Genomic DNA, 27,160 nt, shown 5'->3' on the forward strand with positions numbered 1-27,160 from the left:
GCCAACATACAACTCAGCAGAGCCTTGCTTTGGTGGCTGTGCCGTTTACATTGGGCTTGCAGAATGATTTCTCCCTGACTTGCGATAAGTAGATCCTGTAAGTCTTCCTCTTTGCTGTTTGTAGTGGCATGTCACTGAGGTTTTCAGCCATTGTTCCTCTGCTTTCTGGGTTTGCTCCTTCTTTTCCATCCGAAGATGAGCTTAATGTCTCAGATGTGCCTTCTAACAGCTGGGGAGATCAGAGTTGTTCTGTCTGATGTAGACCCAATGTGAGCTCAGCAAAAACCCCAGATAAAATCCTCTTTGCGCATCTCAGGCTTTTCACCCAAGCTCCTTTGAATCCAACAACTTTTCCCATTGAATTCAGCACATTTAGGATCCGCCATGGTTTGTTTGAATGGAGCTTTCTCCTGCCAAAGCCAGCCAGGTCAGCATCATTAGAGTGTTTTCAGACAGAGAATACTTCTGGTGAGATTTCCATATCATAGAATCCCAGAATGGTTTGTGTTGGAAAGGACCTTAAAGCCCATCCAGTACCAGCCCTCTACCATGGGCAGGGACACCTTCCACTACACCAGATGGGAGGCATCCAGGGATGCTGGAGAGCTGGTTGGTGTCACTGCAAGGTCACTGTCATCTCTGAGAGGTCTTGGGCATTGGAGAAGATTGCTTATGACTGGAAAAATGGAAATGCTGTCTAGAAAGGACACGTGAACCCTTCAAGGCATATCTCCATTTGTCGTCAGAGGAACAAAACCAAGCAAAGCCCAACATGGGCTGGCTCAAGTTTTCCACTATTCCCAGTCGAGCTTTCAGTGCATGACTGGTATGACTGATACCACTGGTTATAGTGAGGAAGGGGAATCAAATGTCAGAGTTAGTTACTTTCAGCTTCTTGAAATCCATAGATCAATAATAAAAAAAGGAGTTTGCTGGTGAGAGAAAAACTCCTTTTTCAGTATCTGCAAACTCCTTGATGAGCTCCAAAACACCTGAGTCAAGTTTTAATGCTTGCTGTTAGTGCAGTTTGCTTTCTCTTGCAGGTGAAATAGAGGAGCCGCTCTCTTGAGATCAGTCTACAGTAAAATTCCCACTGCTGTCTTCGGGAATTTTATACATATCATGGCAAGCAGCTTAAAGATAAAATTTGTCTTAAACTCTTTGTGTTCTGCAGACGCATCCCCTTATTAATGATATAAAAGGGAAATTCTCATCTTTTGTGGGTAAGAATTCAGCTTTCCCATTGTTCCACTTTTGTGGGCTGAACTCTGTAACAGTTCCCTTTTAAAGTTGAAATCGCTCCCAGAGCACTGTTACGTCTGTGTTTTATGAAGAATAAGGCGTTTTGATCTCTCTGGCATGAATACCTTGGAAGCAGAAAGTTTGTGAGAAGAAAAGGTGATGATACAATGGAAGAGGAGGAAAATTAGAGGTTAGTTTTTTCCAAAAGAAAAAAGTTGGAATCCAGGTTTTACTGGAAATTGAAATTAAAATGAAAGACTTAAAGAGCTTTAAAAGTGAGATTTTAATAATAAACTACTATTAGTTACTAGATTTTGTATGATAGTTACTGGATTTGTTCTGTTGAGAGTTTAGAACTCCCTTGTACCATCACTAATTCGATTACAAGATTTCAGTTATTTGGTGAATTTTCTAATGGATTCTGAGTCCTGACTTGTCAAATATTTGGGGGCTTTACAGCAGGAGACATGCTTTGCTTTAGTACAGTGACAATTTATAAGTATCCTCAAGAGAATGGGCGAAAGAATAACATCCAGCTTGGATTTGCCAACACCAGATGGGTCAAGCCCATCTTTCTTCTATGGAGGAGGCTGCTCTGTGGGTAGGAATGATGTTGCAGACCCCAAATATGCTGACTACAGAGTGACTTGTGGCACATCTGACACACCATGTACTTGTGAGCAAGATTGGGCGGTGAAGTCGGAGCAATCCCAGGCACAGCTCCAGGCTGGGCAGAGAAGAGATTCAGAGCAGCCCAAGGAGAAGGACTTGGGGGTGCTGGTCAATGAGAAAATGAACATGAGCCGGCTTCAGTGTGCGCTTGCAGCCCAGAAAGCAACCGTATCCTGGGCTCCATCAAAAGGAGCGTGACCAGCAGGTCAAAGGAGGTGATCCTGCCCCTTTATTCTGCTCTCGTGAGACCTCACCTGGAGCATTGTGTGCAGTTCTGGTGTCCTCAACATAAAAAGGACATGGAACTGTTGGAACAAGTCCAGAGGAGGCCACGAGGATGATCAGGGACTGGAGCACCTCCCATATGAAGACCGACTGAGAAAGTTGGGGCTGTTCAGCCTGGAGAAGAGAAGGCTGCGTGGAGACCTCATAGCAGCCTTCCAGTATCTGAAGGGGGCCTATAGGGATGCTGGGGAGGGACTCTTCATTAGGGACTGTAGTGACAGGACAAGGGGTAATGGGTTCAAACTTAAACAGGGGAAGTTTAGATTGGATATAAGGGGGAAATTCTTTCCTGTTAGGGTGGTGTGGAACTGGAATGGGTTGCCCAGGGAGGTTGTGAATGCTCCATCCCTGGCAGTGTTCAAGGCCAGGTTGGACAGAGCCTTGGGTGCCATGGTTTAGTGTGAGGTGTCCCTGCCCATGGCAGGGGGGTTGGAACTTGATGATCTTAAGGTCCTTTCCAACCCTAACTATTCTGTGATTCTATGATTCTAAGTGTGGTCTGAGGTGGTGCTGAAGGATACTCAGCAGCCTGGAAAAACAGTGCTCAAAATTGTCATGGATGAGATGGAATAAACGAGAACATGTGATGGATTTGGGCAGAGAGCTATGTCAGAATAATGGATGTTCAGGAGCACAGTGCATGGTCAGCCTCTTAATCACTGGCTTACCTCTGTGTATTAGCAAGAGAGTTTGTTGTGTGTCACCTCTGTTTCATTCACATGTCGTCACAGGTTACAAGCATCCCGTGCCAGTTGTAGCTGGCAGATAGCAGGCTTATGCTTGGTGGTTCAAAAGTCCAGTTTCAGATATTCACCCCACCACACACATCACAGTATCACAGTATCACAGTAGGTTAGAGATTGGAAGGGACCTCAAAAGATCATCTAGTCCAATCCCCCTGCCGGAGCAGGAACACCTAGATAAGGTTACACAGGAACGTGTCCAGGCGGGTCTTGAATGTCTCCAAAGAAGGAGATTCCACAACCTCCCTGGGCAGCCTGTTCCAGTGTTCCGTCACCCTCACTGAGAAGAAGTTTCTTCTCAGGTTTAAGTGGAACATCTCACAGTTAGCTGATGCTTGACCACACTCGGATTCTAAATCGTTCTTTACCCACTACAAAGAGGTTGTTAGCAGGGGTTTGCTTTCAGGAGGGAAGGCTGCAACAACCTTAAATGTGAATCTATTCTAGATCCTGTTTACCCACTGCTTTGTGCAATGTACTTGCAAGGCTGATACCAGTTTTACAGAGAGTATCAAGTGAGACGTGCAGCAACGTGTCAGACAGTGGCCGTTCCCATCTCTGCAGAGCTTCTGCTATCCCTTCAACGATGGTGTTCTCTAACAAAATGAGTGTTTCCATCACTGTGATGGATTCCCTTATATAGGAGTTTCTTTTTTTTCCAGTAACATGAATTGCAATGGAAGAACATGGATGGATTATAAAACTGTAGAATCAGTGCATGGAGTTTTTATATAGTCTTTAAAAAGGAGTATTCAGAGGCTGTTTTGTCTAGTTGCATGGCTTAAATCATACAATAATTAGGGTTGGAAAGGACCTTAAGATCATCCAGTTCCAATACTTCTTTCCAAATTTCACTGTACCCATCATTAATTTATGGACTGACGAAAACCCAAGCCCTAATTACAGGATCTTGCACTGCTATGATCATGTCAGAGGATAACCTAAGCATTTCGGTATGTGAAGATGGTCAGTAATGTCTTCATAGTTTTCTAAAGATTTATATCTTCTTTTCAATATTACATAAACTTCTTTAACATAAATTCTCATTGTTCGTTCTTTGATTCTGTGGTAGCAAACCTAACATTGACGCCAAGAAGTGAACAGACCCCTCAAAGGCTTGTGTGAGCAATCAGAATAACAGGCTGCTTGTTTTATGGACTTAGTGGCATTTAACATCCCTCACTATCGATCTTGCTTTTGTCAGACCAAAAAATATTAGCAATGGGTTCATCACGGATTAGTGCTCTCCAGGGAGTTCATATTCCCTGGCAGAGCCATGTGAAGCTTTAAGAGGACCAAGCTCATCAGTCACAGAAGAAATTAAGGATTATTTGAGATAAGACCAGGTTAACCCAGGACCTTGATTCTAGTTGCTGGGTTTTCTCTGGATTCTGGCATTGCAGGTTTCCTAATCAATTCCTGTGGCTCCCTGAGTTGCTTTCATATAATTACATGCCTCTGAGAACGTGATTCCTTTGCTTATCCTTTATACTAAAAATATGCTTTAAAAGATCTTGGAAGAAAAAACCTTTGGAGTGTTACAACTTGAATTTTAGCATTGGGAATGTCTCTGAGAGGTCTTGATGAACTCCCAAAAGAAGTTACATACGTTATGGTCATTCATTTCCCACAGAAGGGTCTCAGAGACGCAGCCTTTTGTACAAAGCCTCAAGGTTTGTTTTGTGAAAACAAAAGGAAGCACTCCTCCCTCACTTCAGATTTCTCCTTCACAACACACAGAAAAGATTCTGAATGCTGTATAATGTTGTGTAAGGATATAGACTTCCTTGGCTGCTACGAAGCAAGAGTCTGGGGGATTGGCTCATTGCTTCAGGGAAATATGCCAGGCTATGGGAAGGTGTATGCCTTAAATCTCATTGTGGTTCCTTGGGGGAAGGGGAAAACATTCGGAGCTGTGAAATACTGCATTAAATCAGAAGTACTGTGTGTGTTACCATTGCCTTGTTACTGTTTAAGAGGTAGTGAGGAAAGCACAGCAATCCCAAGCTCTGCTTTCAGTAGGAGCATGCATTCCTTTAACATCTCTGTTTTTTCCCCCTGCAGATCAGCCCACTGCGACCACAGAGACCAAAAAGCCAAGTCATAAACGTCATGTCAAGCGAAAGACGCTTCTCCGTCTCTCCATCACCTCCCAGCTCCCAAGTGACACCACCCCCAATAACTCCACGGACAAAGCTTTCTTTCAGCATACAGTCCAGTGAGTCTTCAGGCTGCACTAAATCTTCTTTTCCTAGCAAATTCTGTGTAAAATAACTTGTTGTGGGGAGGTGTGTTTCCTGACCATTGCTTTACAACTGTGGTTTGAGGCCTTGGAGCTGCTCTTTTTGCCCTCACCATGGGATCGCTTGCAGGAACAAGAGCTTGCCTCTTAACATCATGCTCCTGGAATTTGTCAGAAGCAATTATTTCACCATTTTCCTAAAGCAAAGCTGTTGGATTGAAAAAGTTGCTTTTCCTTGTCAAATAATCATTAACCATTTCTTACATATAGAGTAACTGTCAAAAATCAGTGTTGGACTTGATTCTGTATTGGATTTGGGGGGTTTTGGAGCATAAAGGCTCAGAAAAAAAATCTTTTAATGTAATTGTACTTGAAACCAACCTTTATTTGCTGCTTAGTGAGTACCAGCCATGAGAGGGGAAAAAAGCCAGTCTTTTTGATGTAGTTTTTGACATTAACATCTATCACTCAGTTTTTATAGAATTGTAGAATCATAGAACAGTTAGGGTTGGAAAGGACCTTAAGATCATCCAGTTCTAACCCCCCCTGCCATGGGCAGGGACACCTCACACTAAACCATCTCACCCAAGGCTCTGTCCAACCTGGCCTTGAACACTGCCAGGGATGGAGCATTCACAACCTCCCTGGGCAACCCATTCCAGTGCCTCAGCACCCTAACAGGAAAGAATTTCCTCCTTATATCCAATCTAAACTTCCCCTGTTTTCTGTAAAATATCAACTATTTTCTTCAGTCTTCAGGCATGCCTATTGCAAAACTAACTGGGTGTAACACAGCACCCATGTCTGTGCTGTCGTTCAAAACCTGCTATTCAGAGGTTTTAATTGCTAGCACAGGATAAAACAGTAATGTATTATCTTTTGATATACTTGATACGTGTACCCAAATGGCTAGTACAGTTGTCAAGAGTTAAGGGAAGTTAGTAAAGGGGAGAATAGGTGGTCAGTTTTAAGAAGAAAGTCTTGTTCCATCAAGGTCACTGTTTTATTTGTGTCTTGTGGTACTTAAACCTTTCCCCTTAAACAGTGCTTTGGAAAGTCCTTGTTGCCGGTTGCAGATACACATCCTGTGAGCTGGAATGTGTTTATTCTACAGATCTATAGCAACAGAACTGTCTTCTAAAGGCACGTGGCTTTGCTTTAATGATTTGAACTTGTTGATTGCAGACGTGTGGAAGACGGATAAGTAAGAGGAAATCAATGCAGCATTTCCTTTGCAGAGCCAGGCACCTAAGCCAAATATTGTTATAACACTGAACTCTTCTTTACAGTTTAGATAGCAAGAATCTACCAGCTGAAAACTGGAAATACAGAGGAGTATATATGCTCATGCAAAAGATATTCTTTGAATTGGATTAGTTCTTCCTGTGTACATTTTATTAAAACTAACTTGGTTTCTCCTTTAAAAAAGTATTTGAAGTTATCATATTTTTCTGCACACAGATCATAAAACCATAGAATGGGTTGGGTTGGAAAGGACCTTAAGATAATCCAGTTCCAATCTCCCTGTGCTGGACAGGGATGCCTCACCCTAGACCATGTCGCTGTGGGCTTTGTGCAACCTGGCCTTGAACACTGTCAGGGATGCAGCATTCTGAGAATATTTAATAGATAGAATAGCTATAAATAAGTATAAATACAATATAGAATCATAGAACAGTTAGGGTTGGAAAGGACCTTAAGATCGTCCAGTTCCAACCCCCTGCCATGGGCAGGGACACCTCACACTAAACCATATCACCCAAGGCTTCGTCCAACCTGGTCCATCCCCAGCATCCCTATAGCCCCCCTTCAGATACTGGTAGGCTGCCATATATCTTTAAATATAAATAGTATATAATAGTAAATAATATATATGTGCTGAAGATTTATGGGTGTTACATAGAACAGGTTCAGCTTCTTGCCAAATCAATGAGACTTGTCCCTAATTGAGGATTTGTTGTGATAAATGATTTTAGGAATTCCAAGGATCAAGAAGTTGCTTCAATGCATAAATTGGCTAAACGCAGTTAATGGGTTGCTAAGTAATCCTGCTTGCTTGTTAGCTGGCAGTTTAGGAGAATGGAGTGTAAAATCTGATCATTAGGTTAAGATGGAAAAAAACAGGCATCTAACTGATCTCCTGCCAGCTCCAAGATATTCTCAGTGGCCCATGTAAGGCAAGGAATAAATATTCAGAGCATATTAGTCTGATGAAACACCTTGAATAATGGCAACCAACCTGAAATGATGAGTAATTATTTGTACAGTGCCTGAGTTAGCGAGGTGTAGTTCAGCTGAATGGAGCAGGCGAAAATGAATAGATCTGTAGCAAATAAGTCTGGAAACACAACTGAAAATGACTGCAGTTTGTGTCAATACCTGTTTCTGCAGAAGGGTTGGTGATCCCTGGATTTCATTAAACTGTGGGAGAGATTAGCTAGTCAGGGCAAGTAGGTTTTTGTCATTATAGAGAGTTGTTGTTCTAGTAAATAGTTTGCCGGAGTGAATGCAAATGATGTTGTTAATGCATATTATGAACTATTCATGTGGATGGAAATACTCTGTCCACGTTCAAAAGGATTTATTTATTGCTGTTTTGCAAAAGGATGAGGTAGTGAAGGTGCCATGTAGGAACACAATGGGGGCTGCAGAAAATTAGTGCTGTAATGTAGCGAAAGGGACAGAGGCAGAGCAGAACACAGTTGCACAGATAGTTGGTGACCATGTAGGCTGTTCAGAGTATTGCGGATGTTTAAGTGTTGCCTCCACACCTTGTTTCCTCTGTAGCTCTAGTGAAAACATGGCTCATCTGCCTTTCCATTGATATTCCAAGTGTCAACGTTAAAGAAACAAAGGTTTTCTATCATTCCTAACAAAACTGGTCTTACCATCTTCTATTAACACCTGTTAGTCTACATGTAGTCATAGAATGGTTTGGGTTGGAAGGGATCTTAAAACTCATCCAGTTCTAACCCCCTGCCATGGGCAGGGACACCTTCCACTAGAGCAGGTTGCTAAAAGCCCCATCCAGTGGCTTAGATGGAGCTAATTGATACTGTAATGTCCTGTAAGATACAAAGATAAAGTGCTCAGGGCAGTTAAATTCACTTTGTCTTTGGGTAATAGTGTGTTATTGTATTCAATTTCAGTTTTCACCCAAGGAATGTGTATAGTGAGACCTAAAAACATGACTTGTTTACAGGAAATCCCAAATTAAGTTTTCCCTTTCTGAAGCAGGCTTCAAGGTTCTGCTAAAGTTCTGGCTAAAGCTACAACACTGAAGAAAATGCCATTCTCCAAACATCTCCCAGTATTATCCATAACAGCATGGAAAAAACAAATAGATCATATAGAGAGATACAGAGAGATACATAGTTGTGGGTGAGACATGCAGGATGTACATCAAGGAGCTGTTTTGTGAGGTTTATGGTCTCCAATGCCTCATGATCTTTAGATGTATGATATGGATGGGAAATTCATATGGAATGAACAAGGAAGTTCATTTGCAGCATGAATGTGTGAGGTGGTGTTTTCCAGTTACATGTTTGATGACGGGAGCTCAGCAGAAACAGATTATGATGAAGGAAAGTATTGTGAATGTTAAGGGAATGGAGAAAACCTATTTATATAGAAGAGGAAGGATGTAGAACAGGGGCACTGGAAAAATCAATAATGAGTTGAAGTCCTGGAGGACAAACAACTCTGTTGAGCCTGATGTAGAAGAAGCCACTGAAATTCTGAAGTCCCAGGGTGAAAAATACTCTTGTCCAGACATAGTTGAAAGTTCAAGTGAAAGGATGAAGAGGAAAATTACAGTTTTCAGTGACAAATCAATACAGCCACCTCACAGTTAAATTGTGTTAGCGAGAGGCCATTTGGAGGAGCCATAAAAGGATGCTTTTGGTGAGATACTGAAAGGAACCTTGCAATCAAAACACCTGCATAAACAAATCCTCCCCTTGCTTCACAAATCACCCCAGTGAAATAAAAAGAACTTTTCCTTCATTTCCTAAATCAAAACGCTTCCCTAATTTATAAGGAATACATTAAGCTTCTTGCCTCGTAGAGCTCACAGTGGGTTTTGCCTGTATTAAAATGACAGAGTTGCCCTGAAATACACCGTGGGTGGATTTTGACACCGAAGCCAATGTATCACTCAGGCCTCAATAAACTTTACTGGCCCTCAGGCTATTCGCCTTTACAGCACCTACCTGCTAGGATTTATCTGCTAAGAGAAGGGAACTTTCTAGCCAGCAAACAGCAATAATAAATGTTTTGTACTTTCTCTTGCGTGATTTTATTTACTCAACAACCAGTGACTGCTCGTTTATTATAGTTACCTGGACTTGGGAAGTTTTTGAGGGAGGTGTAGTTAATTATAGGCTTTCATTTGTGCATTTTATTAACAAGATGCTTTTATTTTACTGAGGGGAAGTAAATAAAGCTCAGCTCGATTATGTTTTCTTAGTGCACTTACCAGAACTCCTGTTGAAGTGTGAAGGTGAAAATGCAGAGCTTACAGCTGAGAAAAATTACATTTGCTGAGCTCTGAATATTTTGGCAGGAAATCTGAAGGAAAAATCATTTTCTATTAAAAAGAGGGCATCATTCAAGTAACAAAGATGAAGACATAGACAAAGATAGCGCCTGTGTAGCGTTACGGCAGTATCAACACCATAGGAACTGATGTAGGAATCTGGGTCTTTGGATTTGATTCAGTTACTGAATGAACTAACTCAGTGTTGATCTTTACAGACCTGGAGCTCAATGGTATGTCCAGCTCTGACATCCCTGACGTTCCTCCTCCTCTGCCTCTCAAAGGAAGCATGGCTGATTATGGGAACCTCATGGAAAGTCAAGACTTGATCAGCCCAACGACCTCCCCTCCTGCCCATCAAAGGGTGAGTCCCAGAGAGGATGATGATTTCTTGCAGTTTTCTTTGCCTTTGTGCCCTGAACAATCCACAGCAATATGGAATTGTGCTCGTGGATGTTTCAGATCCAGGTCCAGAGATTCCAGCTGTTCCAAACAAGTGTGTAGAGCATAAGGGAGCAGTATCACTCAAAGTGACCAACCTGAAGGGAGGTCTCATTCATTCTGGTGGAGAGCACAAGCAAAATGCTGTTAGCTGTGTCAGTGAGGGAGCTTCAACCAACAGGATATAGTCTCAGCTGCAAGTTAGATCTAACAGCCTTTAAATCCTCAGGGAAGGAAATAAAACACGTATCTGACATCTTTCTTTTCTGGAGCTATTTCTTGTAGCCGCTTATTTCCTAGAGGCAAACACATGTGCCCCCTTTGAGGGAAGGAGCTCAGAAACACTCTTCATCATCAACATTGTTGTCAGCTTTCCAAAGAAAGCATGCTTTTTCAGCGTCTTCCTGTATTCTGGAATCATTTAAAACTAGTTTGGTTCTTTTCTTCAAAGCAGTGCTTTACAGCAGGGCCATTTATTTCCTTTTTGAAGGCAAAACTATGTGTTTAAAGAGCTGGGAGAGGTTGACCCTGGCTGGATGCTGGGTGCCCACCAAAGCAGCCCTGTCAGCCCCCTACTCAGCTTGATGGGGAGACAAAATACATACGGAAGGCTCATGGGTTGATATAAGGACAGGGAGAGTCACTCATAGGAAACGGGCTTGATTTGGGGAAATTAGTTTAATTTGTTGCCAATCAGAGTAGGATAATGAGAAATAAACCCAAATCTTAACACACCTTCACCCCACCCCTCCCCTCGTCCCAGGCTCAACTTCACTCCCATTTTCTCTACCTCCTCCCATAAAGTAGTGCCAGGGGGATGAGGAATGTGGGTTGTGGTCAGTTCATCCCACATTGTCTCCGCTGCTCCTTCCTCATCAGGGGAGGACTCCTCACACTCTTGCCCCCCCTACCATGGGGTCCCTCCCACAGCAGACAGTCCTCCAAGGACTTCTTCAGCGTGGGTCCGTCCCATGGGCTGCAGTTCTTCATGAACTGCTCCAGCTTGGGTCCCTCATGGGGTCACAGCCTCCTTTGGGCATCCTCCTGCTCTGGTGTGGAGTTCTTCCTGGGCTGCAGGTGGATACCTGCTCCACCATGGACCACCATGGTCTCTTCCCCTCTTTCTCCACACACCTTGTGGTGTGCAGGGCTCTTCCTCTCACATAGAATCATAGAATGGTTTGGGTTGGAAAGGACTTTAAGATCCTCCAGTTCCAGCCCCCCTGCCATGGGCAAGGACACCTCACACTAAACCATGGCACCCAAGGCTCTGTCCAACCTGGCCTACTTACTCTTATCGTTGGCTGCAGTTGCTGTTGTGCAGGTTTTTCCCTCTTCTTCAGTACATATCACTGCAGCAGGGCCATCTTGGGGCCAGCTGGGGGAAGCTTCTAGCAGCTTCTCAAAGAAGCCACCCCTTTAGTCCCCCTGATAGCAAGGTCCTGCCACACAAACCAGTACCAGACCTTTTCTTCTCTTTCACTTTGGAACGTGTAACTTTGGCCAAGCTGTTGTTTTGTGCAAAAGCACCCAGTGGTAGTGATTCTTATTTGTTTGCAGGGGTGGTTTGCAGCGTTTCTCTGCAGCTCATCATTCAAATGGACTTCTATTGAGTAATCTGCTTTTCAGTAAATCTCACGCTTAGAGAAAGCATTTCTGATCTCAGCAGAGACCAGGGTACCCAGAGAAGCTGTGGCTGCCCCATCCCTGGCAGTGTTCAAGGTCAGGTTGGACACAGGGGCTTGGAGCAAGCTGCTCCAGTGGAAGGGGTCCCTGCCCATGGCAGGGGTTGGAGCTGGAGGAGCTTTAAGCTCCCTTCCAACCCAAACCATTCCATGAGTTTAGGAGTTCAGTTTTAGCTCTGGAATAGTTCTGTTTAAGACAGACTGTCCCAGTGCACAGCACTACACAAGCCCAGCTTTTCCATGATTGAAATTGTAACTGTGTTGTTGCAGGAATTTGGTGTTTTCAGTCTAAATGGTGAAAAAAGCAAATATAGAAGAAAGCTCAGGAACGTGAATAGTGTTATTAAACCCACCAAGTTTTACACATTTTGTGCATATATTGAGGAATTCTGTGCTCTCATCCTCTCTGCTCAGCTCTTCCCCATGGCTGGATGGTTTCAGTAAATACTTTCACTAATGTTTTTTGCAACCCCTTTTCCTCTTAATTCCCATCAAAGTGTACCGAGCTCTTACCCCTTTCCCAGGCTTCTCTCTCAGGGGCCACCTCTCGCTTGACCTGAATTCAGACCTCTAAGTGGAAAATTACAGGAGGGCTGCCAGGAGTCGGGTCTGAGAACTCCATCTCCATGAAGAAACCTCAGGAATTCAGATGAGGTTTCCAGTCTCTCAAACTGTCTCTTGTGTGAGCTCCAGGGTAGTACCTTCAGTTCCTATGATACACTGCAGGCTTTAGGCGCTGGTAGTAGCTCAGTATTGTTCATAGGAGTTCACTCTTCCGCTAAAAAGCATTAAACAATGAGATGATAAAACACATGGTCAGGAGTAAAATCCCAATAGCCAGTTCCTTTTTCATGCTGCACCATCCCTGGAACCATTGAGGCCAGGCTGGATGCGGTTCTGGGCAACCTGATCTAGTTGAAGATGTCCCTGCTCATTGCGGAAGGGTTCAACTGGATGAGCTTTGCAGGTCCCTTCCAACCCAGACTGTTCTATGAGGCTGTTTGAGGGGCTTCCACTTGCTATTCAGTACTGCCTGCAAATGCCGTCATGCTGTGATGGTTGAAGCCCAGACCTGAAGACAACTCAGCTTCCAGCCTTGGTCACGTTGCTACTGAGGATGTGACCTTGTGTAGCTCCTGTACCTGTCATGAGCAGGGTTTCTGCATCATTTAATGGAAATTCATAAAAATGGAAGCAATATACTGTTGGGTTTTTGCAAAGCTTGATTCAGCTCAGTATTTTTCCTCTTTGCAGCCTTCATTGCTCAGATTCCTTCCACTTGCTTTTCATATAGTTTGTAATAGAAATGGAGCCCGTTGTGTAACATCCAGTGTTGAAGGCCCTCAGGATTGAAGCATACCTTAGAAATGCAATCAAATAAAGGCTGTACATCATTAGCTTGCTGTCCAAGCTTTCCTTCAGCATCTGTATTTCTATAAACCTTCCAAGAGGAGGAAATATACATTCAAAGGCTGCAGAATGGAGCTAAAGCAGGTGTGTCACAAAGCCACGTGTATTAGTCTTAGAATTAATTTTAGGGAAGGCTTCTAGTCTTATAACAATCACTGTGCACATCTATTTCATCAGGCTTATAGGAAGGAAGCTGTTAAAGAACATCAAGAAAATGAGTAGTGCAGGGCATGCAAGATCAGATGGATAAATTCTTATTACTGGTGTGATTAAATCCCACTCCACAGTTTTTAATGCCTTCTGTTTCATGGGTCAAATAGCTACATATTTCATAACTTTATAACACTCTGTCTAGCAAACTGATCATCTTTTAAATTACACAGGCTTTGTATCAGTGAAGAAAAATCAGTTTAAAATATTGTAGATAAGATTATCTTAGTAGCGTTCAGAATGGAAACATCTCCCTGTATGAGAAATTACTACACTGTTTGCTCTGGTTGCCTTGCACTTGGTTATGAAAGCCAGAAAAAGCTGCTGTAGTGAACCGAGAAGCACACTGGGATATTTGCATCAAATACATCAAATACAGCCCTGGCAGTGTTCAAGGCCAGGTTGGACACAGGGGCTTGGAGCAAGCTGCTCCAGTGGAAGGGGTCCCTGCCTGTGGCAGGGGTTGGAACTGGATGAGCTTTAAGATCCCTTCCAACACAAACCATTCCAGGATTCTATGATCAAATCAAGCTGCAGGCAATAATGCCATTTAGTGTCTGAGATGGTAATCATAGATTATTTGGACTTCACTGATAACTTGGTCCACCTTAATTCTTTTATCCAGGTGATCTTCTAATTACAATTTTCTGATTGTCCTCTACCTGTTGTTAACTGAAACCCTTATGTATGCATTCTTGCACTCTATGATTTGTTCTGCTAAAAATGCTCTTGATAATATATGGGATCATAAAAATAAAGAAGTCTACGACTCCTTCAAGGATTATTATTACATCAAGGGATTCCTTCCGGCAGTTATCATTCTTTATGGGTTCATCCATACCCTTGCATACCAATCACCCCCCTGCTTTGTATTCACAGCGAGAAGGGAAACTCAAAGAAAATAGGCAAAGGAGCACTTAGATTTATAATATTGGCTATAACACTTACTAAGCTTCAGATAATGGTTTGGATGAGAACATATCGATCAGTCCAGCACAGATAGAGAACTTGGCAAGGAGGGACAGCAGAGGCTGGAAGTGAGGACCAGAATGGTCTCGCCTGGCTGATGACAGTGGAGTTTATTTTGCATCTCTGGGATCCTGTTGGACGAGGAGCATGAGACTGGTTATCTGGAAGTGTTTAGATAGAAAGGAAAAACCAAGGCGATGGTTTGTGTGTTATGATGCATACACCATCATATATCATTGTCTCTCACATTAGCTGCACTGAGCAAAATCTAATCTTAAAAGCTTCAGCAAATGTATTGTCCTGATGTGGACAGAGAAAAATTGGGGCATACATAGAATCACAGAATGGTTTGGGAAGGGACCTTAAAGCTCCTCCAATTCCAACCTCTGCCACGGGCAGGGACACCTTCCACTAGAGCAGCTTGCTCCAAGCCCCGTTATAATATTAATATATATATAATTATATACATTCATATTATATTAATATAATCAGCTATATTAAATTAGAAAGTTGACTTTGTGGGCTGCGTTTGCTCACAAATGGAAAGAAATGTCTCCTCTCTGATACTCCAGATTTTCAAACCCAGGCTCTCTGACCAAAGGCTTCCCATGGTACACAGCAGTATATAATGTGCCCAAAAGAAAAAGCTAAACTGGGGGTTTATTTACCATCTGATCGTTATTTGTGCCTGTTGGGCATGGGAAGCACTGCAAGCCCTTCCTCCAGTGCAGAGTCTCCAGCACTTCCCTCCTCAGCCAGGCTTTGCTGGGTTAAGCTTTTTCCCAAACAAAGAATGTCTAAAAAGCTCAGAGTCACTTTTTAGTAAGTCTCACAATCAATGCGCTGCCACTGCTTATTACAGGGATTTGAGGGGAAAATGGGCTCCTCTGTCTGCACAGAGGGACGGAGCCCACGATGTGTCCCTGAGCAGCACCCTTGATTCTGTTTGGGAAGGGGCCGTGGGATCAGCGTGGGATCAGGCTGCGGGGTTTGCTCTGCCCGATTCTTAATCCATTTCTTTATTGCTCTCACAGGACCCAGGCCTTCACTAAGAAATACAGCCTGAGCCTGGAGTGGAAACCTAATTCTAAGGGTATTGCTCATAGCCCTGGAGGTCTGTTTATGTACAGACCAGAGCAGAAAGGCAGTGCTTTTGCAAATCGAGTTAGCCAGCTCACTCTCAAATACTAATAGCCTCCTCATGCAGGAATGTGGTTCAACACAGGGAAAACGGCATTAGCTGTGGTTTAACACAGATGGCAGGCACCAGGAGCAAGGTACTCCCCTTGTAAAGGTGTAGATCTCTGCTAGGGCAAACTCTCCTCCCTCATCTGCTGCCATCAGCCCCATCGGAACATCCATCCAGGGAATGTCCCACTCATCCCCGAGCCAGGGTCCTGCCAAAGAGCGCTAAGGGAAAAATCATAGAGTCATAGCCTGGTTTGTGTTGGAAGGGACCTTAAAGCTCACCCAGCTCCAACCCCTGCCACGGGCCGGGACACCTTCCACTGGAGCAGCTTGCTCCAAGCCCCTGTGTCCAACCTGGCCTTGAACACTGCCAGGGATGGGGCAGCCACAGCTTCTCTGGGCACCCTGTGCCAGCGCCTCAGCACCCTCACAGGGAAGAGCTTCTGCCTAAGAGCTCAGCTCAGTCTCCCCTCAGGCAGGTTCAAGCCATTCCCCTTGGCCTGTCCCTACAGGCCCTTGTCCCAAGCCCCTCTCCAGCTTTCCTGCAGCCCCTTTAGGCACTGGAACTGCTCTAAGGTCTCCCCTTCAGGAGCCCTCTCATGTCCAGGCTGCCCCAGCCCAGCTCTCCCAGCCTGGCTCCAGAGCAGAGCTGCTCCAGCCCTCGCAGCATCTCCATGGCCTCCTCTGGCCTCGCTCCAACAGCTCCACGTCCCTCTTGTGCTGCTGTCCCAGAGCTGGATCAGGGCTGCAGGGGGGGTCTCACAGAGCACAGCAGAGGGGCAGGATCCCCTCCCTGAGCTGCTGCTCATGCTCTGGGTGTGCAGGCCAGCACACGGGGGGGTTCTGGGCTGTAGAGCACACTGAAGCCGGGTCATGGGGAGCTGCTTCTTCACCCACATTGCCTTCTCTCATCAAAGCACACTCAGCAAGGGCAGCTGATGGCCATGATGCATATTCAGATGAAACTCTGATAGATGAAGAATGGCAGCAAACAGTCATTTTACATTGGTTTCTTTTGGTATTTTCCATCTAACTTTGCTCCCTGGGTCAAACAGCCAGTTAGCTTCAAGTGTCAATAATTTGGTTCAAATTAGGGGATTTGGGCTGATTCTCTCTGCTGGCACTTTATTGCTCCTTCCGAATGGGAATGCTGTTCGGACATGACTTCACACTGTGGGTTACTTTTCATTGCAGATATTAAATAAGCAAGTTGCTGCTTGTCAGGTGTCTTGTCCCCATACTAAAAACAACGGTGTAAGTGAGAAGGAACAACTCAGAGCTCAGGATGTGAAAGCATTTACACAGCCCCGTGTACTTGACAGCCTATTTACATCTCATTTCTACTGCTTCTGACCTAATTAGATCCGTTAATCCTTCCAACTAAAGTGCTTTCGATTGGATCTCTATAGCTTGACATGTTGATGACCATTTCGTTTCAAAGTAAAATAGCTACCCAGGAGGAAATCTCTTGCAGTGCCCCAAGGAGCATTTGGGGGAACCACATTTTGTCTGATTTTTGGAGGTGGTGGTGGTTTTCAATAGTATTTTCTGATAGGAAATGAAAAGCATTCTCATATCTTGCTTTGCTTCGTCACAGGATAGGAAAACCGTGCATTTTTCATCTTCTTTAATTGATTCCTAGTGCATCCTGAACGTGCGTGGTGTAGTGCAGTTTGTAAGAGAATGGAGACAAATGTTCTTTAAACCTGATTCTTTTTCTGTATCAGGGAAAAGAAAACCAAACAAATGGGAGCAATTTCATGTTTGAAGCAGAAGGAACAGATTGCTTCTGTGTTGCAGATGTGCCTTTTACATAAGGTTTCTGCTTCCCCTGAGGTACCCGTGACTCAAGGATTCTGCCCAAAATAGGTTTGAATGTGAACCAGTCTCTAGCCTTTTGTCAGAAAGTAAATGCATGCTTTGAGATATGGTGGGTTCACAGTTAACCATTGAAATACAAACATGAACCCTGCAAAGTTCATGGTCCTTGGACCGAAGAAAAAGGCTGTGGGACAACAAATAAGGTCCTTTCCTAGCCTGATTCTAACGCAGGTGTTCATTAATGTGACATTGAGGGAAACTCTGATTTGTATTTCGAAGTTTAATAAGGGAAGGAGTAGCAAAAAGGAATTTCATCAGCCTAATAATGATTTTCTCAGTGTTCTATTAAAGGGAGACAAAAACTGTGCTTGAACTTCTCCCTTTGCTGGGATAAAAGGGAGCAATGGGAGTGATGGCTGGATCTGGAGTGCCACCAGGTCCACATTGACACATTTTGTCATGCAAATTTCTCAATTAATGTTGCCCCAACGAGCATTACCCATCCTACTTGATATATTCATTGGTAGCTTATTATATAAATGAACATGTACTAAATTTATCCAACTTTCTAATGGAAATTGTAAATTCAATTATAATAATTATCTACCTCTCTCTGCTCTTTCTTTCTGCCTAATTTCCTTGCAGAATCTAAGCCCTGGTAGGCTTTGTGCTTGTTATTTATAGCCTATATATTTAGCTTATTCTCATTGTATTTGCATTGTAGCTTTTCTTCAGAATCAGGTCTTCAGGGGTAATTTGATTGTTCTCTGATCAATATAAAAGGCTCATTTGTTTGAGGAATGCCTTTGATCTGATTGAATTGAGAATTATTGCCAATATACTACTTTTTAAATTCAAAATGGATTTTCATAAATGAGGCTTTCAGCAGAGTTAGTTTTTTTCTAGTGAGAAATAGGAAGTTAAAAATGTTGTCTGAGAGTAGAGCACTGAGGGAAGTTTGATGTTTTGTCATGAATATGTAACTAATAAACCTCATGTATTTAGATATGGAATTAATATCATCCCTGGGAGGAGTTCTGGCATGTTGTACACTGATCATAGAATCACAGAATATTTAGGGTTGGAAAGGACCTTAAGATCATCAAGTTCCAACCCCCTGCCATGTGCAGGGACACCTCACTCTAAACCATATTACCCAAGGCCTCATCCAACCTGGCCTTGAACACTGCCAGGGATGGAGCATTCACAACCTCCCTGGGCAACCCATTCCAGTGCCTCACCACCCTCACAGTAAAGAACTTCCTCCTTATATCCAATCTAAACTTCCCCTGTTTCAGTTTTAACCCATTACCCCTTGTCCTACCACTACAGTCCCTAATGATGTGCTGAGGACCAAAGGTTGCCCAGAGCCCCCGCCTGGGTACCTGGCTGTAACTAAGCAGTTTGATTTTGCAGTCTGCAGTTCATCACTGAATGTGTAAAGCTGAATAACTGACAGTTCCGCTCTTATTTAGGTGTTTTAGTAGGGGTTCAGCTACTTCAACATGTCAGGTTATCATAGAATCATAGAATGGTTTTGGGTTGGAAAGGAGCTTAAGATCATCCAGTTTCAACCCCTCTGCCACAGGGACGCCTCACACTAGACCATGTTACCCAAGGCTCTGTCCAACCTGGCCTCAAAAAGGTTTAAGACAAGTTTTTGGTCAGGTAGAGGAAATATTTAATGGTTCTGACTGTACTACTTAAGAGGCAGAATAGCAGTGGCTTCTTAATTAACAAATCCTTCAGGTTTGCAGTTAGGAAAATGAAGTTCTTATTTTATCTGCTTTTCATATTAGTGTGTTTGCTTAGTTTTCTGACTCAGGGGTCACTGTGTCCAGCTGAGCAACCTGCTGTAGTGGAAGGTGTCCCTGAGCGTGTCAGGGGCTTGGAACTGGATGGGCTTTAAGGTCCCTTCCTACCCAAACCACTCTGTGATTCTATGAATAAATAGTGCACAGATTGAGCCTGCTCTGGGAGATGAATGCTGCTTACACATCAATGAATGCTGCTCAAGCATCATGCTTTCAAGTCTCCAATGCTTTAATAACCTGGTTGCTTCTTCAAAAGAGCAAGGGTGAACTTTAAGTGGACTGTGAACACTTCATTGCTCATTAGGCAGGAGGCTTCCCTGGGCAGACAAGGAAATGGCACTTTCCAGGCAAGCACACCTGGTCTCCGGTGCCATGCTCTTGGTCCAGAGATTCTCATTCAGTAGCAGCTTAAAGCCAGTTGATTTGAGTTGCTAACTGGGATAGCATGTTGTACCCAAGGAGAAAGGTGAGAGCACGCGTGTTGCTGCATTGGTGGTGGAGAGGCAGAGGAACTGGTGAGTGGAAGATCTTCACAACATGGAGAGACAGGTTTAGGGCATAGCTTACTTGATGCTAGCTTGGGACCCCTGTTTGTTTGCCGTATGGGAGAACCAGGAGGAAGGAGGGAAGTTGAGAAACAGATTGGAAAGTATCTCTTTCTGGGTAGGACACAGGAAAATATTCCAGGCAAAATCCAGCCTTCCCGGCTCTGCAGTATGCGGTCTTACCTTTCTATTGAGCCTGTGATTAGTAAAGCCATCCCGTAAGAACTCTGGATTTATGTCTTAAAATGTGCTTTGAAGAGGGCAGTGAGTTACTGTCCTGGGTTCAGCCGTAGCAGTCACTTTCCTCCTTCCTAGTAGCTGGTGCAGTGCTGTGGTTTTGACTTTCAGCCTGGGAACAGCGCTGATAACACCGATGGGTTTAGTTGCTGCTCAGTAATGTTCAGTCTGACCAAGGACTTTGTGAGCCTCATGCTCTGCCAGGGAGGAGGGGAAGCCGGGAGGAAGCAGAGACAGGACACCTGACCCAGACTGACCAAAGAGGTATTCCATACCACAGCACGTCATGGCCACTATATAAACTGGGGGCAGAAGGGTTAGATCACTGCTCGGGTCAGGCTGGGTATCAGTTGGCGGGTGGTGAGCAGTTGTATTCTCTTCCCTTGTTATTTCCCTTATCATTATTATCATTGGTGGTAGCAGCACTGGTTTGTGTTATACCTTAGTTACTGACTGCTCTTATCTCAACCCATGGGACCTACGTTCTTTCTATTCTCCTCCGCATGCCTCCCGAAGCCACGGGGAGGAAAGGGGGGGGAGTGAGCGAGTGGCTACGTGGTTCTGGATTACCGGCTGGGTTTAAACCGTGACAGTTACCTTAAAGATACTTTTTCCATCTATTCTTACACATCTCTGAAGACTCCTGGCCACTGCATTGCGGGAGCATTAGGAGGCTCTCGTGCTGCTTCTGCCCCATGGCAGAGGAAATGACCTGGCATCCCACCCAACCACTTTTCTTTTTGGATACCACCTTTGGATATCTTTTAAAAGGAACAGGTTTGGGTTTTACACTTGCACATGTTTTATCAGTTTCTTCTATACCAGCTTCTTACTGCGACTGAGAACTCATCAGTTATTTTGTCCACATAGTACATGCAGTGTAACACTAAGGCATTTTAGATGTTTAGGCTGTTCTTGTAGTGGTGATCAAGGAAATTTAGCAGGGTCAGTGTGTGGTGTAGGGTTTGAAGTGTTATGCATGAGCCAGTGGTTCAGTATGGAGTGGGTGAACTGGGATGGGTACGCTGAGACATAAACAAGTGGAAATGAAAAAGAACCGTATACTTGGAGGAAACAAAAGGCTGGCTGAGCAGGGAAAGAATGATAAGAAAAAGCAAACCCAGAGTAGCATTTCTGAGCTGTGACACTGCAGTACAGCCTCATGATGGGAAAACTGTACTGCCTGCATAGCCAAAATGCCATGGAAAAATGGATTGCAAAGTGTATGGGTGAACTGCAGTGTTCTCAAGCTCTTTCTGAAACAGATTTTATCATAGATATGATTAAACATTATGAAAAAAAGTCTGAATTTCCATAATGACTTCTTTAATTTGTCCAATTAGCCAGGGAATCTAAGCAAGGGTGCACTTGTTCTGCTGTGTGATATATGAAGTGATTTAAAATATGTATATTTGAACAGCCTGGATTTCTGTTTTGAATATTTTAATTATAACTGAACGTGTAACAGTAAATTTCAAGTTACTTATCTCTTTAAATGGTTTCCTTTTATTTTTTTTTTTTGTTTAATTATTTGTGTTCTGAATGTGCAAAACAGAAACAGAACGGAAAAGCAGAGATGCTGTGGCTTCAACTTGGCTTTTAAGCTTTGTAGTGCACAGAGGCTGAGGGCAATCGATACAGACCAAGAAATCAATATCTTATCATGATATAAAGCGGGGAATTATAAACTTCTCCAGTGCTTTCAAAAGATTTTTCCTGATATACTGAGCTAATTCATCATAAACCCTGAAGAGATTCTTTTCATTGTCTGAAGTCGAAGTTCCATTTTAAGCTAATGGCCAAGAGCATTCCCTGCTCGTAGTAGCAATTTCTGCAGAGAAGCTTTCAGGAGGCAGAGGGCTGCAGGCTCCCCTGCTGTCTCTCACTGTTATAGATGGAGCAGGAGCCGTTCCAGAGATCCATTCATTGCTAACATGCTCTGTCAAAATTGGTTTCTTGCAGCACTTGCCACCTCCGCTCCCCAGCAAGACTCCCCCACCTCCTCCTCCAAAGACAACTCGGAAGCAAACGTCGGTTGACTCTGGGATTGTCCAGTGAAGAAGGAAGCGGGTGGTTTTATTTCCAAAGATAAAGCTGTAACAATTCATTTCCCTAAGTATTTTATGGTATATAACGTTTACCTCATTCAGGCGTGCAGTATCTAACACTTAGTGCAATGACTCTAACTCCGTTAAGAAACCCATTCGTGTCGGAAGCAACACTACATCTCCCCTCTTTCTGGGGTTATTCCCTCCCATGACTTGAAAGAAATCTGGTTTTCTACTTGAGACTGGGAGGCTTTTATCATCTGACAGTCCCCTCTTCCTAAACCTGCTCCCTGCTTCTCCTGAATAACTTCAGGCACATAGGTAGCTGTGGGGATTCAAATGCGAGCTGAATATTTTGTCTCTAAAGCGCTTAGGTAGCTGTGGAGTTTCAAATGAGCTGAGTATTTTGTACCTAATCTCGGTGTATATAGGAATTGATGATGATATTCACATTGAATCCAGTGCACGTTGGAGTAGGCTTCCCAGGAAGGAGAAGCTGCCATGGGATATCCCCAAATAACGGTTGTGCCCGGGGCTAAAAATCAGGCACGTGCCTTCTCTTTAGGCACAAATAAACTGATTGCTAATGGGGTTTGTAAAACGAGTCATTGGTGATCAGACATTTCCATTCTCATTCAGCTGGCCCTTCTCCTGGGGGTTGGTCAGTCAAGGAAGCCCTTTAGCTCCTGACGGGCACATAGGAAAAGAACCAGAGTAGGCAGATAGGAGACTCCTGGTCATTCCACACCTAGCAGGTGAGTACAGGAATGGGAAGAGCTTTTTCTTTTCTTCTCTAATGTGTAATATTTCATGTGGATTAGGATGAACTGAATGGAATCACTTTGTCCTTGTGCCATCATTCTGTACAGCGTTTGTATATATGATGGTTTTTAGAATGTTTTAATTTTTATGGTGCCTGCTTTTTATGTAATAATGAATTAATGTACCTGCAAAGAAGGCCTCACCTATTTTTAATTCCCTAATGCTGAAAGTGTAAAAAAAAAGGCTTTTTTTTTTTTTCTAGATATTAAGCTCTGAGAAATATTGGACAATGATGGGATGGGGTGTTGGGAGGGAGGACAGGAACTAACTTTGTACTCTAGCGTTTTTTACTGTCATCACACCTTTGTTTTTTTACTATCTACAATCTTTTTACTCTTATGGTAGATTGTTTTTAAATATACCACTGACTCAAAAAAATAAAATACTATTTTGAAAACTTGTCTAAGAAATCCATTCCCTTGGGTTTTGTGATCCTCACTACACATACACTTACTCTCTGGTTTTTCCTGAGTAGTTTTCAGGGAGCCCGTGATGAAGCTGAAACCTTTACTTGTTCCTGCCTACGGAGGACTGATAGAAAACACACATCAACACTAGAAGCATCCATCTTTGTCTGCTTTCAGTATTCATGATGCCAGCTTACTTATCTTTAAGTTGGAAATTATTTGTGGCCGAACTCTTCAGAAAACAGATGCGTTTTAGGTAACATTTTCTACCTCGAGTAGCTGCTACATGATGCAGGTAGCTGGCAGAAGCATGACTTACACAGCAGTTAAACAACAGTGTTGTCAGGAAGGCAGAAAGATTGCCCTGCCCATAAAAGGTGGCTCTAATGGTCAGTGACAGTCTCGTAATTCTGCCTTGAACATTTGGATCAAACAAACGCACTTCTTGCAGAGTGAGATAACATCAGCGATGAGAGTGTCTGAGAATTTACTGTTAGTTATTGTCCTACACTTCCCTATTTGTTTGGTTATTAGTATAATCTCTGTTAAGAGGAACAAGCTGGGAAGGCTCCTTAGCTATAGTCGATCAGATGTTCTTTCTGCAGACAATCAATAATGTATTACAACTTTAATTCTCTAAGTCTTCAATTGGACATTGCTTTAGAGACCACTAGTGCTCCTGCGCAGGAGATCACACAGGGATGCTGGTGAGTTTTCCTCTTTTCTGTTCCATTTACTTTCTAAAGGATGGGAAGAGGCTTTCACATGGACCTTTAACTGCCTGCTTGTAAACGTATTGCTGATAATGTGTTTGTTTTCACACGTCCTTAGCAAACGCCTGTGCTCATGCAAGTGTTATAACTCGGCCCTGCGAGACTCCTCAAACAAGGGCTGTGCTTTCAGATTGGTCTTGCAGTACAAACTCTAAATCTCATCTGTGTGTGTGTTTTATGGATATGCAAGCTGAGACTGGGAATTGAAAATCACTTTTAGATTCACATCCGGACCCAAATTGTCACCGTTTTTACAATCTAACAGCTTCTAGGCTGTAACTCGTAGGACACCCAGCCAGAGCGAATCATTGCCCTCCTCAAAGTGGTGTAAAAACACACTTACTTAAGCAAATCCAGAAACGAATGCAGTTACAGTCTCTAAGCAGTGAACAATCCTGCGAAGGCTGTTAATTTTCCTGTTGTGTGCTCTTTTCCTTTGTACTCCAAAGAGTTCTGTATAAGAGCATCCCGATGCAATATGGATTTCTTGTGGCAGTTTGTTGCAAAGCCAAGCCCAAGAGGCAACAGAGCAAAAGAAGGTAATTTGATTTTAACCAAAGTGGTATCACTCACACTTTGTCATGCTGACATCCTCACAAGGGTCCAGACACGTGTGTCCATGTGATGGGTCTGCGGTTGCTGCTGGGACAGGAGAGCAAGAAGTGCCGGCTGTGAAGCCCACATCACATCTCCTCTGCTGCGCAGGTTGGTGAACATGTGCTCGTTGTTGGATGTGCCCTCGGTTCCCTTTGGGAGTTGGTGGTGATCTTGTGTCTCTTTAGTCTGTCCTATTTCCATGGGAATTCATTAGCAGCATTTGATGTATTCAGTGTCTGTTGTTCCCTGCCAGGTGAGGATGCTGAACAGCTCCAGTTCTGCTCTTCCTGTTCCTGCCATCATCCCTTAATGGCATCAATGAATCTTTTGCTTTCTCCACGTCAGTGCCTTGAACAGTTGCCTGTGAGTATGGTGGGATTGGGATCACAGTATCACAGTATCACAGTAGGTTAGAGATTGGAAGGGACCTCAAAAGATCATCTAGTCCAATCCCCCTGCCGGAGCAGGAACACCTAGATAAGGTTACACAGGAACGTGTCCAGGCGGGTCTTGAATGTCTCCAAAGAAGGAGATTCCACAACCTCCCTGGGCAGCCTGTTCCAGTGTTCCATCACCCTCACTGAGAAGAAGTTTCTTCTCAGGTTTAAGTGGAACCTCTTGTGTTCCAATTTGTACCCATTACCCCTTGTCCTTTCATTGTTTGCCACTGAGAAGAGCCTGGCTCCATCCTCGTGACACTCCCCCTTTATATATTTATATACACTAATAAGGTCACCCCTCAATCTCCTCTTCTCCAAACTATAGAGACCCAAAAAAAAAAAAAAAAAAAAAAAATAGAAAAGACAAAGCCGTTTATTGGGGGCTCAGTTCTTGTAGCCCCGACTCGCGCGGCGGCCCCGAGCCCGCTCGAACTTGCGGCCCTTGGAGCGCACGTAAGGCTTGGTGTGGCTATGGGGGGTCCCCGGTGCCTTCCCGAAGTGCCTATAGACCTCCCTTGCCTTGCGGGGTCCGGACAGCAGAACGGTGCCTTTCCCCTTGGGGGTGGCCATGGCCAATTGGTCGAAGGTGAGGATGGAGCCCCCCGCCCGCAGGATGCGGGTCCGAGCCCCCCTCGTTACCCGCAGGGCGCAGAGCTTGAGCTTGGGCACGTCCTGGATGCGGATGTCATCGGTCACGGTGCCCACCACCACCGCGGTCTTGTCCGCCCGCCCCGGCTTCTTCATCATCCGGATCATGCGGGACAAGGAGAGGGGGGGCCGGTTCGTGCGGCTCATAAATAGCCGCTTCAGAACCACTTTGTTGAAGGCCGAATTCGTCCGGCGAGCCAGGAACCGGTAAAGCTTAACGAGCAGCCGTAGGTAAATATCCTGGCTCTTGGGCTCCCGGCGCCGCACCTTCCGGTCGCGGTTATGGCGGATATCGATCCCCATGGCGGCGGCGGAGAGTAGAGGGAGAGGAAGGAGGACCAGGTCCAGCTGCCACAGCTTTATCCTGCCAGCATTCCTGGTACCTCCCTACCCAAAGGTCCCTATTAGGACTTTGTTCACGTCAGTATTTCTACTACAGGAAGAAATCTGCTAGGGTAGGTGACCCCTACATGTCTTCCATAGTAGACCTTGTTCTGGGCATTACGAGGATCCAGACGGGCCAGCTTTCCACCATTTAAGACAAGTTCAGGGATTAACCTTCCCCCAGAAGCCACCCCTTCACTCCAATCTGAGAGCAGTGGAACACATCAATTCCCATCAGTCCTGTGCAAAACCATGAAGATTTGTTGGGCAGCAATTGTTTGGTTTTTAATCACATTTCTTTTCAGGGGGAGGCTCAATGCAAAGGTCAGTTCTTAAGCCAGTGTCTGTAATTGACTTTTATGATGACTGAGATGTCTCTGGTGATATCATGAATTCTGAGTGTAAAAATGATTTTCAGTTCAGTTTTGTCTTCACAAAGGTATTTTTCTTGACCATGGACGTCTGATAGGTGACTTTACAGAATAAAATGATAACAAGTTTGCAGTGCATTTATATGTTTATGATGTATGGGTAGATTCACGTGAGTGTGCACACGTGTGTACATGCAAAGACATTTAAACACACATTTGTAATGTAAAATATCTTATTGACTAGTTGAAGGGTCCACCTCCTTGTTTCATGTTAGACATCTTACCTATCGATTCTTGTGAACTTCTTAGGTACCATTCTGTGTCAGGAGCTCAATGTAGTATTGCTCATGCCAATTTTCCTGTAACGAATATTCACAATTACCTATTTTTAGTAAATGTTTTTTGGATAAACTGGTCATATTTTGAGTACATATTTGGCACAATCAGGTGAGATAAGGAGAAAAACTCCTTACAGAGGTTACAACTGGTTTGAGGTTTAAATATGTGTAGACCAGTCATAGTACAGAATAGAAGGATCTGGTGAGGCCTTAGAGCAGCTCCAGTGCCTAAAGGGGCTGCAGGAAACCTGGAGAGGGGCTTGGGACAAGGGCCTGTACGGACAGGCCAAG

At 44.0% G+C, this 27,160-nt stretch overlaps 2 protein-coding genes across 2 annotated transcripts in view; one reads left to right on the forward strand and one right to left on the reverse strand.

The window, feature by feature from the left end:
• LOC133208681 (dedicator of cytokinesis protein 1-like) overlaps positions 1–23,308 on the forward strand; it is a 94,800-nt gene extending 71,492 nt beyond the window's left edge. Inside the window, exons 21-23 of the mRNA XM_061346741.1 lie at positions 5,007–5,160; positions 9,940–10,085; positions 22,004–23,308. Of these exons, the coding sequence (XP_061202725.1) occupies positions 5,007–5,160; positions 9,940–10,085; positions 22,004–22,099 (396 nt within the window). The 3' untranslated portion in view covers positions 22,100–23,308. The remainder of the gene's footprint in view (positions 1–5,006; positions 5,161–9,939; positions 10,086–22,003) is intronic.
• Positions 23,309–25,493: 2,185 nt separating this feature from the next.
• Positions 25,494–26,114, reverse strand: RPL18 (ribosomal protein L18). Its single transcript, XM_061346742.1, has one exon. It carries the CDS (start codon positions 26,077–26,079, stop codon positions 25,513–25,515), a length of 567 nt encoding a protein of 188 aa, XP_061202726.1. The 5' UTR covers positions 26,080–26,114; the 3' UTR covers positions 25,494–25,512.
• Positions 26,115–27,160: the final 1,046 nt, after the last annotated feature.

Source organism: Neopsephotus bourkii, unplaced genomic scaffold (assembly GCF_033783945.1).
Source record: "Neopsephotus bourkii isolate Nb327-2 ecotype Australia unplaced genomic scaffold, CSIRO-AGI_Nbou_v1 NB_274, whole genome shotgun sequence".
In the NCBI taxonomy this organism is placed as follows: domain Eukaryota; kingdom Metazoa; phylum Chordata; class Aves; order Psittaciformes; family Psittacidae; genus Neopsephotus; species Neopsephotus bourkii.